Raw genomic sequence first — 14,861 nt, 5'->3', positions numbered from 1 at the left:
ATAATTAATCAAGCTTCTTCAACGCTTTTCCTTTTTTTCGTTTTCGGTCGTTTGTACGTAACCCCTTCTGACCATTGGCCATCTGTTGTTATAATTAATCAAGCTTCTTCAACGTTTTTCAGCGCATAACATGAATAACTCTGCATGACCATTGGCCATCTGCTATTATAATTAATCAAGCTTCTTCAACGCTTTTCAGCGCATAACATGAATAACTCTGCATGAAGCTGTTATAGAGCTGTGCTTCGCTCTGCATGTGCAATGTCTGTAATGTTAGCGCTACTACCCCCCCATGTCCTATGGCGCATTAGTGCATATAGAAGAGTAAATAAACAAACGTTGCATTTCATTGAAGTTTTGTAAATATTTCTAACTTAATTTGTGCACTCGCGCGAAGGCATATCTGGGGGAATTCTGTAAGTGGTCACCTATAGTGGACATGTCCATTTCGTCTGCCGCTGAAGTTCTGATTGGCTGGGCTGGGGTATACATGTAAGAAGGAGACGGGCGCCCCCATCAAATCAGCACTTCAGCAGCAGACACAACGGACATGTCTACTAGGCGGGCACTTACAGAATGCCCCCCCCCCCCCCCACCAGCCCCCGCCCTTTTTGTTGAATGCTAAATCCCTAGTATAGGATTCTTTATTTAGTGGGTGAAATGCATTTAAAACTCACGGAGTCGCTCCCAGCGCTGCTCGGAGAATCCGTCAGACTCCTCGTTCTCGGGTATGTAGTAGTTGACGTTGACGCAGTCCGTCTGCACTGGGGACATGAAGGTCTCCACTGCAAAAGAGGGGACAAGAACAACCCGTTATATCCACTGAAGAATGCGTGAGATGGTTTCGGAATGTGAAATCAGTTCAGCAAAATATGACGGCTTATAATAACCTCTGCTGTCGGGCTAGTTGGTACAAGGGCTAGAAACCGTTTGAGGCGCGGAATAAGACAGGGACTAAAAAAACTTCCGGACTAAGACTAAGAACGGACGAAGACTGTTCCTGTCCATTCTAAGTCCGTCGTGTCTTATTTTGCGCCTCAAACCGTTTCTAGAGCATGACAGCCACTGCGGTGTTAGCTTTCTGCGCTATCTAATTAAAACATGCGTCACGGGGTGTCGGTAGCAGCGTTGGGGCTGCCGCACACCTATCCGGTATACCGGTCATCCGGTATCCCGAAAACGGTAACCGGTTTACCGACAGGCTAAAACTCTCTACTAGAGACTTTTAGCGTGTCCGCTATTCCGCTAAACGGGAGCGGTTTGGGCGGAATGCCGGATTTGCGGGGGCGTAAACGTGAGCGGCCAGAGCGGTGCAGCCGCCTGGTAGCGTAGAGTTCAACCAGACAAACACAGAGCTAAAACTGCAGTAACCCACTATGCCCTGCTTCGCTAGCGGTGCGAATTTTTGGCAGCGGCGTAATTGGGAACACGACTACGTCACTGTCGAAAATTTACACCAACAGCTAAGCAGAATATAGCAATTAGTTTTGTGTTTGTGTGGTTGAGCTTTGCGCCACCAGCCGGCGCCACCAATCTGGCCGCTCACGTTCACGCCCCCGCTAAACCGGCAAACCGCCCGCGCTTGCCGGAATACCGGACACGCTAAAAGTCTCTACTACTACAAACAGCGCGCCTGTGGTACTGGAAGCAATCACTACAAACTCCTGAATCTTTAAACAAACGCAGTGACACGAAGTTCTCTCAGCGAACGTCTATACACAACCGAACAACGCGCTCTGCCACCCCTCAGTTACCTACAAGTTCCCAGTTTTCTTTCTTTCTTTCTTTTTCAACTCTCTTCTGAATTGCACTTGGGTGATTCTTCAGATTCCTGACCCGGGCCCAGTCGGTGCAGCCTCTAGCCCAGGGGTAAGGTCTGGCGACACTCGCGGGGTCAGATAACGAATGACAACTTAGAAGCACAATGCACACATGGTGAGTATACCGTGCATTCTACTCATTTTTTTTTTTTTTTTGCGAAACTTTACTGATCCACTCACGGTGACAGATATTTTTGGTGGCACGGAAAGAGACGCTCAGGCGAAGCAAATGCCGGCCTAGCCTACCATACAGTCTACTAGCTACGCATGTAGCAACAACACCACCACCAACACGATCACGTCTAATTATACAAATGTTCTAGAGTTTGTCGAACCTCATTTCCCTTTTTTTATTCTTCATTATCATTATTATCGTTACTTGTAGCAGTTCGCATTGTAGAGATCGTATCCTACATATAGAAAAGCTTGTGGTAAGACAAGAGATATGGAGTTCCGTTTGACGTCAAACTGAACTAGTTCATTAAAATTCTGAAACGTTAGTACGGCGAAACACACATGTGAAATGAATATTGCTCCTTTTTGGGCGGTCAAGTTCTTCGAAATTCGACAGTTTGTTAACAACACGAACCACGCATGGGCCAATAATAAACAGAAAGGTAATTAAAACACAACCAGCTTTCTGGCATGAGCGACAAATCTGTTTTAAAGAGGATGGTAATAAAATCCGCCCGTCCGTCCACCCTTCATCCATGCATCCTAATCCACCCAACCAATTAATACGTTCAGTTCAAATACTGCGCTCTTCGCTCAATCTCATGCGTCCCATTCGTTTATCGTCCTATTTATCAATCCGATTCATCAGCCCAATCCGTCCCAGTACCCTCATATTCATCTGTCCAATTCTAATCCTCCACCCTTCATTTAATATAAACCATCCCATCCGTTTACCGTCCAACACAATCCATCAGTCCATTCCATCCACCCCCGCCTCCCATCTAACCTAATTAAGCCAATACAATACGTTCACCTTTCATTCAACCTACGCTAGCTAACCTACCCAATGCATCCATCCCATCCGCCGACCAAAAATATTCCGCCCAATTTTCGCGTCGATCGTAGGAATCACGCAATGGCCCGCGGCGAAGGCGCTGCAAGTGGAACGACCAAACAAAACTCTCGCCTATATAGTGTACTGGACCCGACTACTGTTTGTAGTCACTTTTTCTTCTGCACGCGCCAGCGGTGCCACCTCGTGCTGGAGAGAGAGCGGCGAGCCCTACGCGGCACAATGGGACCCTCGAGTCGTGTTTAATAAGGCGTGTCCACGCGCAGTGTGGCCCGCGCGAACAGCGTAGTTCGCACGCCCGTGAACGCCCGCAGCGAGCAACCTTCGACGCAGCGGTGCGAGCACACACACACACGCCCCCTTCGGCGCTATATTAGTATTCGCGGTAACCCCGCTGTTGGTCCAAGGGCCCGCAGCGTGTTTGTCGCATACCGGGGCGGCGGGACGGGGAGGAGTCGTGTGACCCGGAAGTCCTTGCTTGTGCAAAAGCAGGCAGCTTTTTTTTTTTTTTTTCGCGCTGCACTGGGCTGAGCCATATATAGGTTACAATGGAAGCGCCTGATGCATCCCCGCGGAGCTAGGAAAGAAGTGCAGGAGAGAGCGCGGGCAACACGACAAAATTGAAGCCAGAGAGAGAGAGTCGGGCCGACACGTGATCATGTCGAGGTAAAAATTTTGTGTCTCCCGCCGGGCCGTGCTCCTCACTGCAGACACGTTGCGCACACACATGCAAAGCTTGGCGCACGTACGAAAAAGCGTCCTTAAAGATAAAGTTCGCTTAAAAAAAAAGGAAGTTGCGAAGTAAATCAAGGTCGGCGCTTCGGGGTTTCTTGCAGTCCCGTGCAAACAACAATCGATTACTCGCGCTTCTACGGACGATGCCTTTAGCAGCAACGCATACACGTGGCTAACCGGTTTTACGAAAACCTCGAAGTTACGTAAGATCCTTTGCAAGTTGCACGTAAGGTTTCGAAGTCGGATCGTGCTCGCTTCCAGTGGCAAATCGAGTGAGATTCGGGTGTAGCGACGACGCACGACGATTGGGCCTATAGATGCACGGGCAAACCGCCCAGTCAGGCGTGGAGTGAGAGGGAGGGAGGGGGGGGGGGGTCACGCTCTTGAACTCCGGCTAGGTAGCGCTTCTTCCCGCCTCGGAACATCATCCGCCTCATAGCTGTGAAGTCACGGCCGTCCATTATCGTCTCGGAAAATGACGCAAGCGCAGTCGCCGGAAATGGCAGTTACGTACGCGGCAACCCGCGGATGCGTTCTTGTTGTTGCAGTGATCTACTTCCGTAAACTCTGCGGCAATATCTCATTTCTGTTTTCTGTGTCTTTTTCTTTCTCTCTCTCTATCTCTCTCTTTCTTTTCTTAGAGTCAGCCGTTGAAGGGACAACAAATAAGTGCAGTAAATTAGTCTAGACCGGTGAAGTATTCTAACAATATCGTTGAACGACGAGATGTCAGAAAACGAAACAATGCGATGGAATCGTTTGGCCCGAACTTTTAGGCTGTTTCTGACGGACTCCGATATGTCGCGCCGGTGCTCGACGCGAATTAGAAATTTCTACAACCTAATTCAGGCATATCCTAGTTGAAATGGCAGCAACACACATGGCAAACCGAAGATGCTTTTCCGTTCTTCCTTCGGTTCGCTTCAAGATTGGACTGCGCCAAGATTAAATTTTCATTTCTGATTTCTTTCTCTCTATTTTTTACAGCGTCAGCAGTAGATAAATGTGCAATAAGCAACAACACTGAATTAGTCTATATTCATGGACTGTTTATTCCTGGGCACTCGTCCAAGGACAAATTGTCAGAAAACGAAACTATGCGATGGAAGCATCAACCGAGTGTCCAATCATCGCTGACGAATTCCTATAAGCTCCCGCCCACACATTGACCTGATATTTAAAAAAAATTATAACTAACGCAATCATATTTTAGTTGAGGTTAAGGTGAAAAACTAGAGTTAGGCAGACTACACGTATTACACCGAGCAGGTAACCAGTAGTCTATTAAAGCAGCATAGCGGGTGCCAAGGGAATGTAACTGCAATTGAGGTCGGCAAAGAACTAGGCGGTGCCACGAAATAATTGAACTTGCGGGAATATGATAGGGTCAGCTGACGGAGCAAAGCTCTGCGCAATTAGAGGTCACTGGGACACATCTTTCTCCGGTAGTGGACTTAAATTTGATGATGATGAAGAACAAAAGCAAATATTAACGCGATAGCGTTAAGGAGCCCGCGTCGCAGCAAACCCAGCGTTGGCGTTGGTCGTCGCTACGACAAAAAGAATTTCGAACCAAGTTCCGAACCACGCATACTCAACCACTTCTATATCGCAAAAGCTGCTCAAACTTTGTCTTTCACTGTTTACAAAGTTATTCCTCGGAATATTGAGAACGGCAGCCCCCAAACAAATGTAATGAAAAAAAAAAAAAAAACGACAGCGCATGTCCTTTATGTTAGCTCTTCTCAGACTGATATATTAAAAATGCGAAACAATAACGGGAGATGGACCCACGCAAGCGGCCGCGTTTCTACCAGAAAGCTCACCTTCGTGCATGGCGTTCGCAGCCAAAGTTTCCCGGTAAACGTTACGGTTACTTAAGCGGCAGTTGCCGGAAAGTATGAAAAACAGTAAGGGGTCTTTGAACGCTTTGGCGTTCCACTCTTAAAGGCAAAGCTTAAGTGTCCTCCAAATTTTTTATGCATTCGCGCAACGATAAACGAAAAGCGTCAAAGCCACGTTTGTGAGACAATGGATGCCTCCTACACATATGAGGCAGTAAGTAGTGGGAGTTCATCTCACTCGGAAGGGACGATAAGGCAACCGGCAATCTGCAAAATTGCCCACGCTTTTAGGAGAATCGCCCGCACTCTATCGCTTTGCTGTTCACAGCTATGCACGCATGCCTGAATCTGCAGAATATAGTCTTCTAAACGGAACGAATAACACCCTGGCCGCGTAAGCGATCGCCCGCACTTGGTCATCAAGCAAAGAGGTTGGCCCGAAAGCCCTTGCACTTAAATTCACCGTTTCTTGAGCCCAGCGTGCGAAAAACAAAAGTAAATAGTAGAGACCGCAGGAATTCAACCCCTTTACGGAGCGCGCCAGTACAACGTCTAAAAACACAGAACCGGACTTTCTTTTTTTGTGTGTGTGTATTGGCACGGTCATTCCGACTTTTCTTTCTTCTCTCTTTTTCTCTCTTCATACACACCCCCGCACAAACGCAAGCTCCACTCCTATGTAATTTTCGCCTCTTCAAACGTCTGTAGGGTTCACTTCGGTTGTGTTCGAGCGAGCAGACGGCTTTTAAATGCAGACGACGCCGTATCCTATTTTTTCCCCCACGGACCAGGCGGCCCGAAAAAGCAGACGATCTCTCCAAAATGGTTTCTGCATCCACTCCACACGGTCATGCATCTCGCCTTTTTTCTTTCTTTACCGTATTTTTGTTTTCGTTATCACCCCCTTCGTCCTTCTTGTCTTTAGCCCCGACGTCTGCGTGTCTATATATAAACACCCAGAAAACGCGGCATGCTTATGTACTGAGCACGCAGGAGGCCACACATTTGCTCTTGAAAATGCCGAAATACAGGGCCGCTGGAAATGGGGTTTCCAGAAGAGAAACACTCTCGCACACACACAGATGGGAATGAAATTACGGAGCAACGAAGCAACTTTGAAAGCGGGAATGGACTTAGCCGCACCGCCATATTTCCTTTTCAGAAGGAAAAATATAAAAAAGAACCAGGCAAGAACAACATAAATGTATAGTCAAGACTATGTAAGGTAGAAGAGAAACGCCTCTCCCCCTCCACTCAAGCCCCCTTTTGAGAAAGTAAAACGTAAACACACACACACACACACACACATACAAAATCAAACAAACATGGTGCTAATAGCAATGAAAGATGAGAGGGGGAGAGACAAAGGGTTAGGCTTAGCGCGGCTTCGCACGCGTTCTCTTTCCCTTTCTTTGTGTCGCCCCTCCTCAGCCACTTCGTCTCGCGTGAGATGCCGTAAGTGAGCGCCACGGCGCTGGTGAAACTGCACGCGTCGCTGCGCGCACAACAGCCCCGCGAGGCACAGACCGAGAATGAAACTAGCACCAAGGACAATGGAACGGCACACCACCGCCACCGACGTTACTTCGCCCAAGGAAGGGGTCTCTTTCATGCCGAGAGCTCCCTTTCTTTTTTATTTCTCCCCTTATTTATTGTTTGTCGCCCTGTCGTTTCTGACCGGGCTCCCACTCTGAAACGTGTACTGGGCTCCGCCGCCAGGCCCGTTATTATATGACGCGGTGGCCTCGCTTCTTCGCCTGAATGAAGAAGAGCCAGGCGCGCGGCGTGCAGAGCTTATACTATAGCAGACGACGCGCGAGAAAAAAAGAAGCACCGCTGAGCAGACGACGAATACAACAGACGGACGGACGGCGCAATGTGCCGGTTCTAGGGTATACGCCACAGCAGACGACGAAACAACGAAAAACAGACCAAAACGGTTCGAAACTGGTCTAACACAAGAGAAAAGGGCAGCGGCAGGAAAAGAAAGCTTGAGTCCACGTGTCTTTCAGCGCCATCTCCGCATCGAAGCGTGTACGCGGACACTGGGTCGCAGAATTACGTCTTTGTGGGGAGAGCGAGAGAAGTGCTTTTTCGAAGAGCGCGGGGAACTTAATCACTCCTGATGGCGGCTGACTTGTCGCTTAGTTCATTGTTACGTCGCGTTATTCCTGCGCTCGTTGTGTCGTGCGGTTACGCGTAGAGTGCTTTGCGCAGGCGAGCATCGCAGTTATGTGACAGGGCGGAGCAGGCGCATGGGTGAGTATAGTCTGTGTATATAGCGATTTCTTTTGTGGCCTAAATGCCGACTGGACAAGAGCTGCTTAGAAGCGCGACCCCGAAAGGGGGGGGGGGGGGGGGAGGGGGGGTCGAGGGATGTCCGCTGTCTCGTCAGATGCGTCCGAGTCTTGTTAGGAGTCGCGGAGAAAGTTCTGTCCATTCTTCCTTGCCTCTATAACGCGTCATTCCCTTTTCTTTTTTTTTTTTCTCTTCGCTGTTTTTTGGTTCGTAACGATCGTGGAAGACATCCGTGTCAGTGAAAGAAAAAAGAAAACGAAATTGAAAGGGCAAACGGCGTGCAAGTAGCACGGGGGCGAGAGATTGCGGCGAGAACCTGGTACCGTGTGATGGTTACAATAAAAGGATTACTTAAGAAACAAAAAAAGAAATGACTAGAGGAAGACAGGCTCACAGGACTTGGATCAGACGTGTCTGGCGAGACGTGTATAACGCCTCCCTGTCTCCGTGACGTCCGCCCGACCAGTACGCTGGTCTGTATCAACTGCGAAGTTCGCGAACCTGTCAAGTTCGCGCCTCCTGGGAGCGTGACGATCTTCTCGGATGTGGTTGAGGAGTTTTCTCTTCACGAACCGGAACAATCCGAATCCATTCTGTTATGATTTTTTTCCCTCGGCTTTCGGTTACACAAACAGTGGGCGATTCATGCAGCGCAGTTCTCAAGGTCCACGGATGCCGTTGTGAGATATATAAGGTGTCCAAGCTAAATTTAGCGAAGCTGGTTAAGGAAACGAGGGGCTCAAGTTTTGTTAGACGCAACCGTTTCAAGTCGGCAGACAACGAATCCAAAGAAAGCCTGGGGGGCACTCATTTCAAAAGTGCAGAAACGCAAAGCTAAAGGAAAATGAAAGTGGACGAATAAAACAACTAGCCACCGGTGAGAGGCGAACCCACAACCTCCCGTATTACCGAAATGCGTTGCACGTGCGCCGCAGAGTATATTGATAAATAGCCTGAAGGGTTTCACTGTCTTTCCCACCTGGGCGGCAAGTCAACTGTCCTCGTCCACATTCATCTATATGATAATTCAACGTTGTGGAGAAGATATCCTATATACACGTCGCCAACACTTCCAGTCCACAATAAATAAATAAAAACCAGCGCGCAAGCTGAATACACTATAACCACTATGTCCTCGTCTTCGTAATTTGTGGACGTATTGTGGCTAGCTACATGATATGGATTGGACAACTGAATCTTGCTGCACGAGGCGCTTTCAAGACGTGAAGAAACGTGCAAGGGCAAAAGCGGGCTTTGTCTCAGTGCTGTCGTGTTTGAAGAACAGAATAGAAAATTTGATCTAAAGAAACGGAAACAGGACAGAACTATACGTCGGAGCTGTCGTCTTCCGGTCAAGCTACCGATGTGGAAGCATGCGCGTGATGAAAAAATGCAGCGCCATGCAAAGAACAGCACGCAAGAGAGAAGAGACACGGAGGCCGACACGCTCTTGTTTTCCGAGTTCCTTTGCGTCATGCGTGTTGGCGGTATGGTATATGCGTGTTTCACCGAGCCTGTACATCAAACGTTCGTATGCGGGGATAAACGCCAAGAGTATTGGAATGACTATAAGTCGGGAGCACATGCCGGAAGAAAATATATTCCACACTGGACATTAATTTCACCGCTGCTGTCACTAAATCAAGCCTAAATTAGCGCCCTTACCTGCCCATGCGGGATCTTGGCGTACAAGCAGGTCTCCTTTCCTACCCACACGACCTACCCCGCACTCCCTTTCTTTTTCTTTTTCTTCCTTCTCAATTTCTTCTGGAATCTGGAAAATCTGGATTCATTCTTTCAGCTAGGCGGCGGGTACAGCATGGAGTCATCATATTGATGCTGTATGGTCGCAAATCACTGGCACTTTCCGTATTGATATTGTACTCGCCCGTTGATGTCACCTCTTTTTTGCAACGGATCATCGACTAAGTCATACGTGCTATGGATCTAGACGCTCTCGCAGTCATCTTGTATGCCTTTTGTGCGCTACAGACGTTGCTCTTATTGCTTTGTCCCCCCCCCCCCCCCTTAAGCCACGCTTGTGCCTCTCCACTAAAAGCGCATGCCGGAAAAAATAAAATGTTTCAACTGTTGAGCCTCGGGTCGTCGTATACATTCTATGCGTATAGTGCACTGGCACGCCCCCTACCGTCTCACGTGCGATGTGTATATATATATATATATATATATATATATATATATATATATATATATATATATATATATATATACTGCATGCGTACATGCCCATATGCAGCGAGTCTGTACAGGTGCAGCAGCCCGACCGAAGGAAATCAGAACAGTGGAAGTTCGTCCAAATGGGTGGAGAGGGAGGGGGGGCACACCCTGTACACATGTGCACAGAGCGCGGGAAAAGACGCCGAGGATTTACGGTGCTCGCACTTTCCGCGGATCGGCGTAGCTATAGAAGCTCTTCGACGGTCATTGATGAGGAAGGAAGTCGCGGACAGAAAACCAGGCGGGTGACCCGCTTTTCGAACGATCACTCACTGTAGGTACATGTACACGTGTGTTACGCCAATATAGCGCGCGGAGGCTAAAAAAAGGAGCCAACGGCAACCAAGCTCCACCCTCCGCTCGGCTCTGTATCACCGGCCCGAGTGTGTGTAGAAGCGGAGCGAGGAGAAACACACACGCACGCACGCACGCACGCACACACACAAGGGAGAGAGAGAGAGAGAGAGTAGCATTGCGCAACGCGAATGAAGCCAAACGAGTCGGCCCATCACGTGATCGTCACGTTACGGGGACCAATAGTCACGTCAGAGCGCGTGGTATATGCTTCCGCGGTCCGTCCGCGGCAGATCACGTGACCTCTAAAACCGCAATCAGACCCACTCGTCGCTACAGGCCCACTCGTCTACAGAGGGCTCGGCGGGCTGGGCACCACACGGACGGCGCATGCGCAGTCTCGCCTGGGACAGCACGCCGTCGGCAATGGCGAGCCTCGATTGACCGTACAATCGCTGTCGCAATAAAAGTGCCATAGTCGTCGGCGTTCCTAACACACCCGACCGCGAAGCAAAATGCACTGCACGTATATATATGGACCTTGTGGTGGTCGGTCTTGAGCTTTCAACGAGCTCAGTGAGATCCAGCAGCAAGCCAACTAACCCCTTAGCACTCCCCCCCTCGCTTCCCCCCCCCTTTCTTTTATGCATTGTGCCCACGCGCTAAAGAATCACTCTACGAGGAAGCTCAAGAAATCGCCAAGTTTCTCGGTCTCGACTCATAAAGCCGGTTAAACTATGCGCGTGCATACAGGTCCGCCACGCAGGCGCGGTCACTGGCAGTATAGGAAAAAAAAAGAAAAAAAAAAAGCTTTCGCCGAATAATCGCATCCTCAACGGGGTGAACGCGCGCTTTTATTGCGGTCGTAATACAGGACCTTCCCGCACAGCGCCTTGTTCCATGCGCAGTCTTGAGGAAGATCAGCAGTCCATAAAGAACCAAGGGGTGAGAAAGTAAGGTATATATATGCATGCGGCAGCCAACCGTTCCAGTGATGCCAACATTGACGGCTTTTTTTAGGTGCTGAGGCATTTCGGAGAAAGGGCCAACCACCCCTTGCAATTTTTTTCAAGGCCGCCACGTATTTTCGCCGCCCGACGCGCACTTTCGCGTTCGTGGCTATAGCTCAGAAGCGAGCAAAACGCACACAAAAGAGGCGCAGAACACTATACGATATAAGAATTGGGTCGAAGGCTTTTGCGGCGCGGAATACCTCTCGTCACTCTCACGCTGGCTTGTAATAAACCACCCGCCGCGATTGCTCTGTGGCTATGGTGTTGGGCTACTGAGCACGAGGTCGGCGGGATCGAATCCCGGCCACGGCGGCCGCATTTCGATGGGGGCGAAATGCGAAAACGCCCGTGTACTTAGATTTAGGTGCACGCTATATAAGCCACGTGGTAGAGAAAGGTTCCGGATCAATTTTTGACCAATTAACTGCAATCCCTTAATGTGAACGTAATTTTAGCAAATGACGCGGGCGTTATTCTTTTTTTTTTTTTTTTTTTCTATGTCTCTCTTTTTCTTGCATTCCGCCGTCCTTGCAATGCGACCAGCGCGGAGAGGAATCGAAGTTCGTGAACTCGTGCCTTGCCCAAGTACACCACGCTGTCAAATTACTGAGTAGTACGGTACCTTCATCATCACCATCATCATCAGCCGCAGCTTTCTTTTTAAATGTCCACTGCAGGACAAAGGCATCTCCTGCAGCGATCTCCAATTACCCTTCTCTTGCACTAGCCGGTCCCAACATTCGCCTGCGAATTTCTTAATTTCATCGCCCCACCTAGCCTTCTGCGGTCCTCGACTGCGCTTCCCTTGTCTTGGCACCCATTCTGTAACTCTAATGGCCCATAGGTTGTCCGCCCTATACGCATTACATGGCCTGTGCAGCTCCATTTTTTTTCCCTCTTTAATGTCAACTATATATTGAATATTGGCTATCCGCGTTTGCTCGCTGATATCCTCAGCGCCCTTTTCCTGTCTCCTAACGTCACGCCTAACATTTTTCGTTCTATCGCTCTTTGCGCGGTCCTTAACTTGTTCTCGAGCTTCGTTCTTAACCTCGAAGTTGCTGCCCCGTAGATTGACACCGGCAGAATTGTACACTTTTTGTTTCAATGGACAGTGGTGAGCTCCCAGTCAGGATTTGTTGATGCCTGCCGTATGCATTCCAACCCGTTTTTATTGTTCGAAAAATTTCATTCTCATGACTATAGGGTTCCTTTTGAGTAAATTGACCTAGATAAACCCGCACTTCTGTACAAACTCCAGGAGGCTTACTTGCCATCCTGAATTCGTGTTCCCTTGGCAGGCTATTGAACATTACCTATGTCTTCTAATTTCCAAAGAAAACAAATGATATATATATATATATATATATATATATATATATATATATATATATATGTGTGTGTGTGTATATATATATATATATATATATATATACATACACCGCATTGTGAAGGAGGAATGCCACGCTATGGAAAAGTATTCGACGCAAAACAAAAAAGAATAAACAAAGGAAACGCAAATAAAGAACAAATATGAAAATAGAACGCACACCTGTCTCTTGTTCGCGGTCACAATGCTTAAGCGAGGAATGCGAAAAACGAGAAGAGCTCGGGAAAACAGCTCGAATCCGTGAGGGGAGGAAACACGGAATGCGGCGCGCGCATAAAGGCGACGTAAAGTTTCTCGAGGAAAAGATAGAACGAAGTAAGCATCCTTAAAAGAAAAAAAAAATGGCGTTGGGGGTGAGGGGGGGGGGGGGGTGGAGATGCCGTTAGGCGCCAGTCATCAGAGATGCTGGCTGGACATCAGATCCAGCGGCCCGAGCGAGAAGGCGGCCGGTCTACAAAACGGAGGAGATGCGGCTTCGGCTGTAGTGCGGACGAAAACGTCCCTTCAGGGTTAACTACGGAGAAAAGAGGAAGTAGGAGAAACGAAAAATAAAAGGTAAGGTAAAAAAAAAAAAGAAACCCAAAGGGAAATTCCTTCTCTAAACCGGGCCGCTCGAATGTCTCGGTCGCCCGCGAGGTGCGGAGTACCGTGTTTACTCGTACAAAACCCACACCCCGGCTTTAGGCGTCTAAAGCCTGGGGATTAAAAAAAAAATTCACCAAGGATTCGATTTGTTTTTATTGATATCAATTTAAAAGGAGAGATGGCGCCGTTTCTGATAACTTAATCACAATCGAGGTAGATTCAATAAGTCACACATTTGCAAAAAAAAAAAAAAAATGCTCCACTTACTAGAAGAACATGTCATTCAGCGTCGGCTCTTCGGTCGAGCTTCTTGCCGCTATTACACTCTGTAATATCATCCTCAATATCGTTCCACATATGCTGCACTAAGTGGAACATCATAATCTCGTCGAACGTATACATAGGTTCCACCAGCTACGAGAAGCATATCCGCAAGAAAACGTTCCACTTCGTGGAACTTATCTGGAATTGTAGTGTACCGCCGGCTGCTGGATCTCCGCACGCAGGCAAAGAAAACTAAAAGCGCTACAAACGTTGGAAAAACGCCGAAGAACATCTAATATCACGCACATTCACGAAGTTGCGCACACTATTAAAGGAAGCCACGAAAGAGAGCATATGAAGGACACTGAGAGACGCGTATAGTTCCTCAAGCAAGTGCTAGCGCACGAGTGAGACCGAGTCCACACCCCTATTCTGCAAAATTTTTTTCTCCTGTATATAGTCCTACACTTCGTTGTATAAAAATGTTTTGTTTAAATGATGTATGATGTCTGCAAGCGAATAATTGCTGCGTGTTAATATTTATAATTATTGATTAGGGTGTCCCCCCTGACAGTTTCTTTTAACTTTGGGCCAACCCTACCGTACTAATTTCTTGTACTTGCTCAAATATTGAACATTGCGGTAATAAATGTATTGCAAATCTACTGAAAGCACGCGCAGCAAGTTGACAGCTTTGCAGACGAGACTGCTACTGACGCAAACCTACGCATAGCTACCTAACCAATTGGATTTCGAACGCATGTCGTTGTATAGCATGGTATCGGTCGATGCCATTGCAGAATGTGTTTTTTTTTTTATTGCTGGAATAACATCATGCATGACAGCACCGAACACGACCACATTTGGGAGTGTGCCGATGAGGCATATATATAGCAGTTAAGTTTCGTTGGGAATGGTTAAACAGGGCTAGTTAGTTGGTTCTCTCGCTGCTGTAACTCCTAGTTAACGAGTTGTAGTTAACGTCGCAGTTGAGATGCAGTTAACATGGGGTAGTTAACGATGTTGTTCATAGTTAACAATAGCGGCGACAAACGGGGACGGAGAAACGAGTCACGAACGACAGGAACACGACGCTGACTATCAGCTGACGAATTTATTCGCGATTCTGCAAACATTTCTGTCCCCCTTTGGGTGCCTGTTAATTATGTCGATTGAAAACTTAGTTTCGCCACATTTGTCGCACCTTTGGTATTGTGAAGAGTGTACAGCTGCAGGACAAATTGACAATTGGCAATTCTTCAGCGAGTTTTGCACAACGTGGACTCCATGCGACAACTCTCTACAGGAAGGCACAGATATGAGAATATCAACTAATTCATGACTAGCATACTT

The 14,861-nt window shown here is 48.0% G+C and overlaps 1 protein-coding gene across 1 annotated transcript in view; it reads right to left on the bottom strand.

Annotated features, from left to right (window-relative positions):
• LOC126525707 (transmembrane protein 114) overlaps positions 1-14,861 on the bottom strand; it is a 104,009-nt gene that overhangs the window by 29,984 nt on the left and 59,164 nt on the right. The window contains exon 2 of the mRNA XM_050173622.3: positions 678-785. Coding sequence (XP_050029579.1) covers positions 678-785 — 108 coding nt within the window. The remainder of the gene's footprint in view (positions 1-677; positions 786-14,861) is intronic.

Source organism: Dermacentor andersoni, chromosome 8, assembly GCF_023375885.2.
Source record: "Dermacentor andersoni chromosome 8, qqDerAnde1_hic_scaffold, whole genome shotgun sequence".
NCBI classification, from domain to species: Eukaryota; Metazoa; Arthropoda; class Arachnida; order Ixodida; family Ixodidae; genus Dermacentor; species Dermacentor andersoni.
Note: the sequence above shows the minus strand (reverse complement) of the source record. Positions and strands in the feature narration are given on the sequence as shown.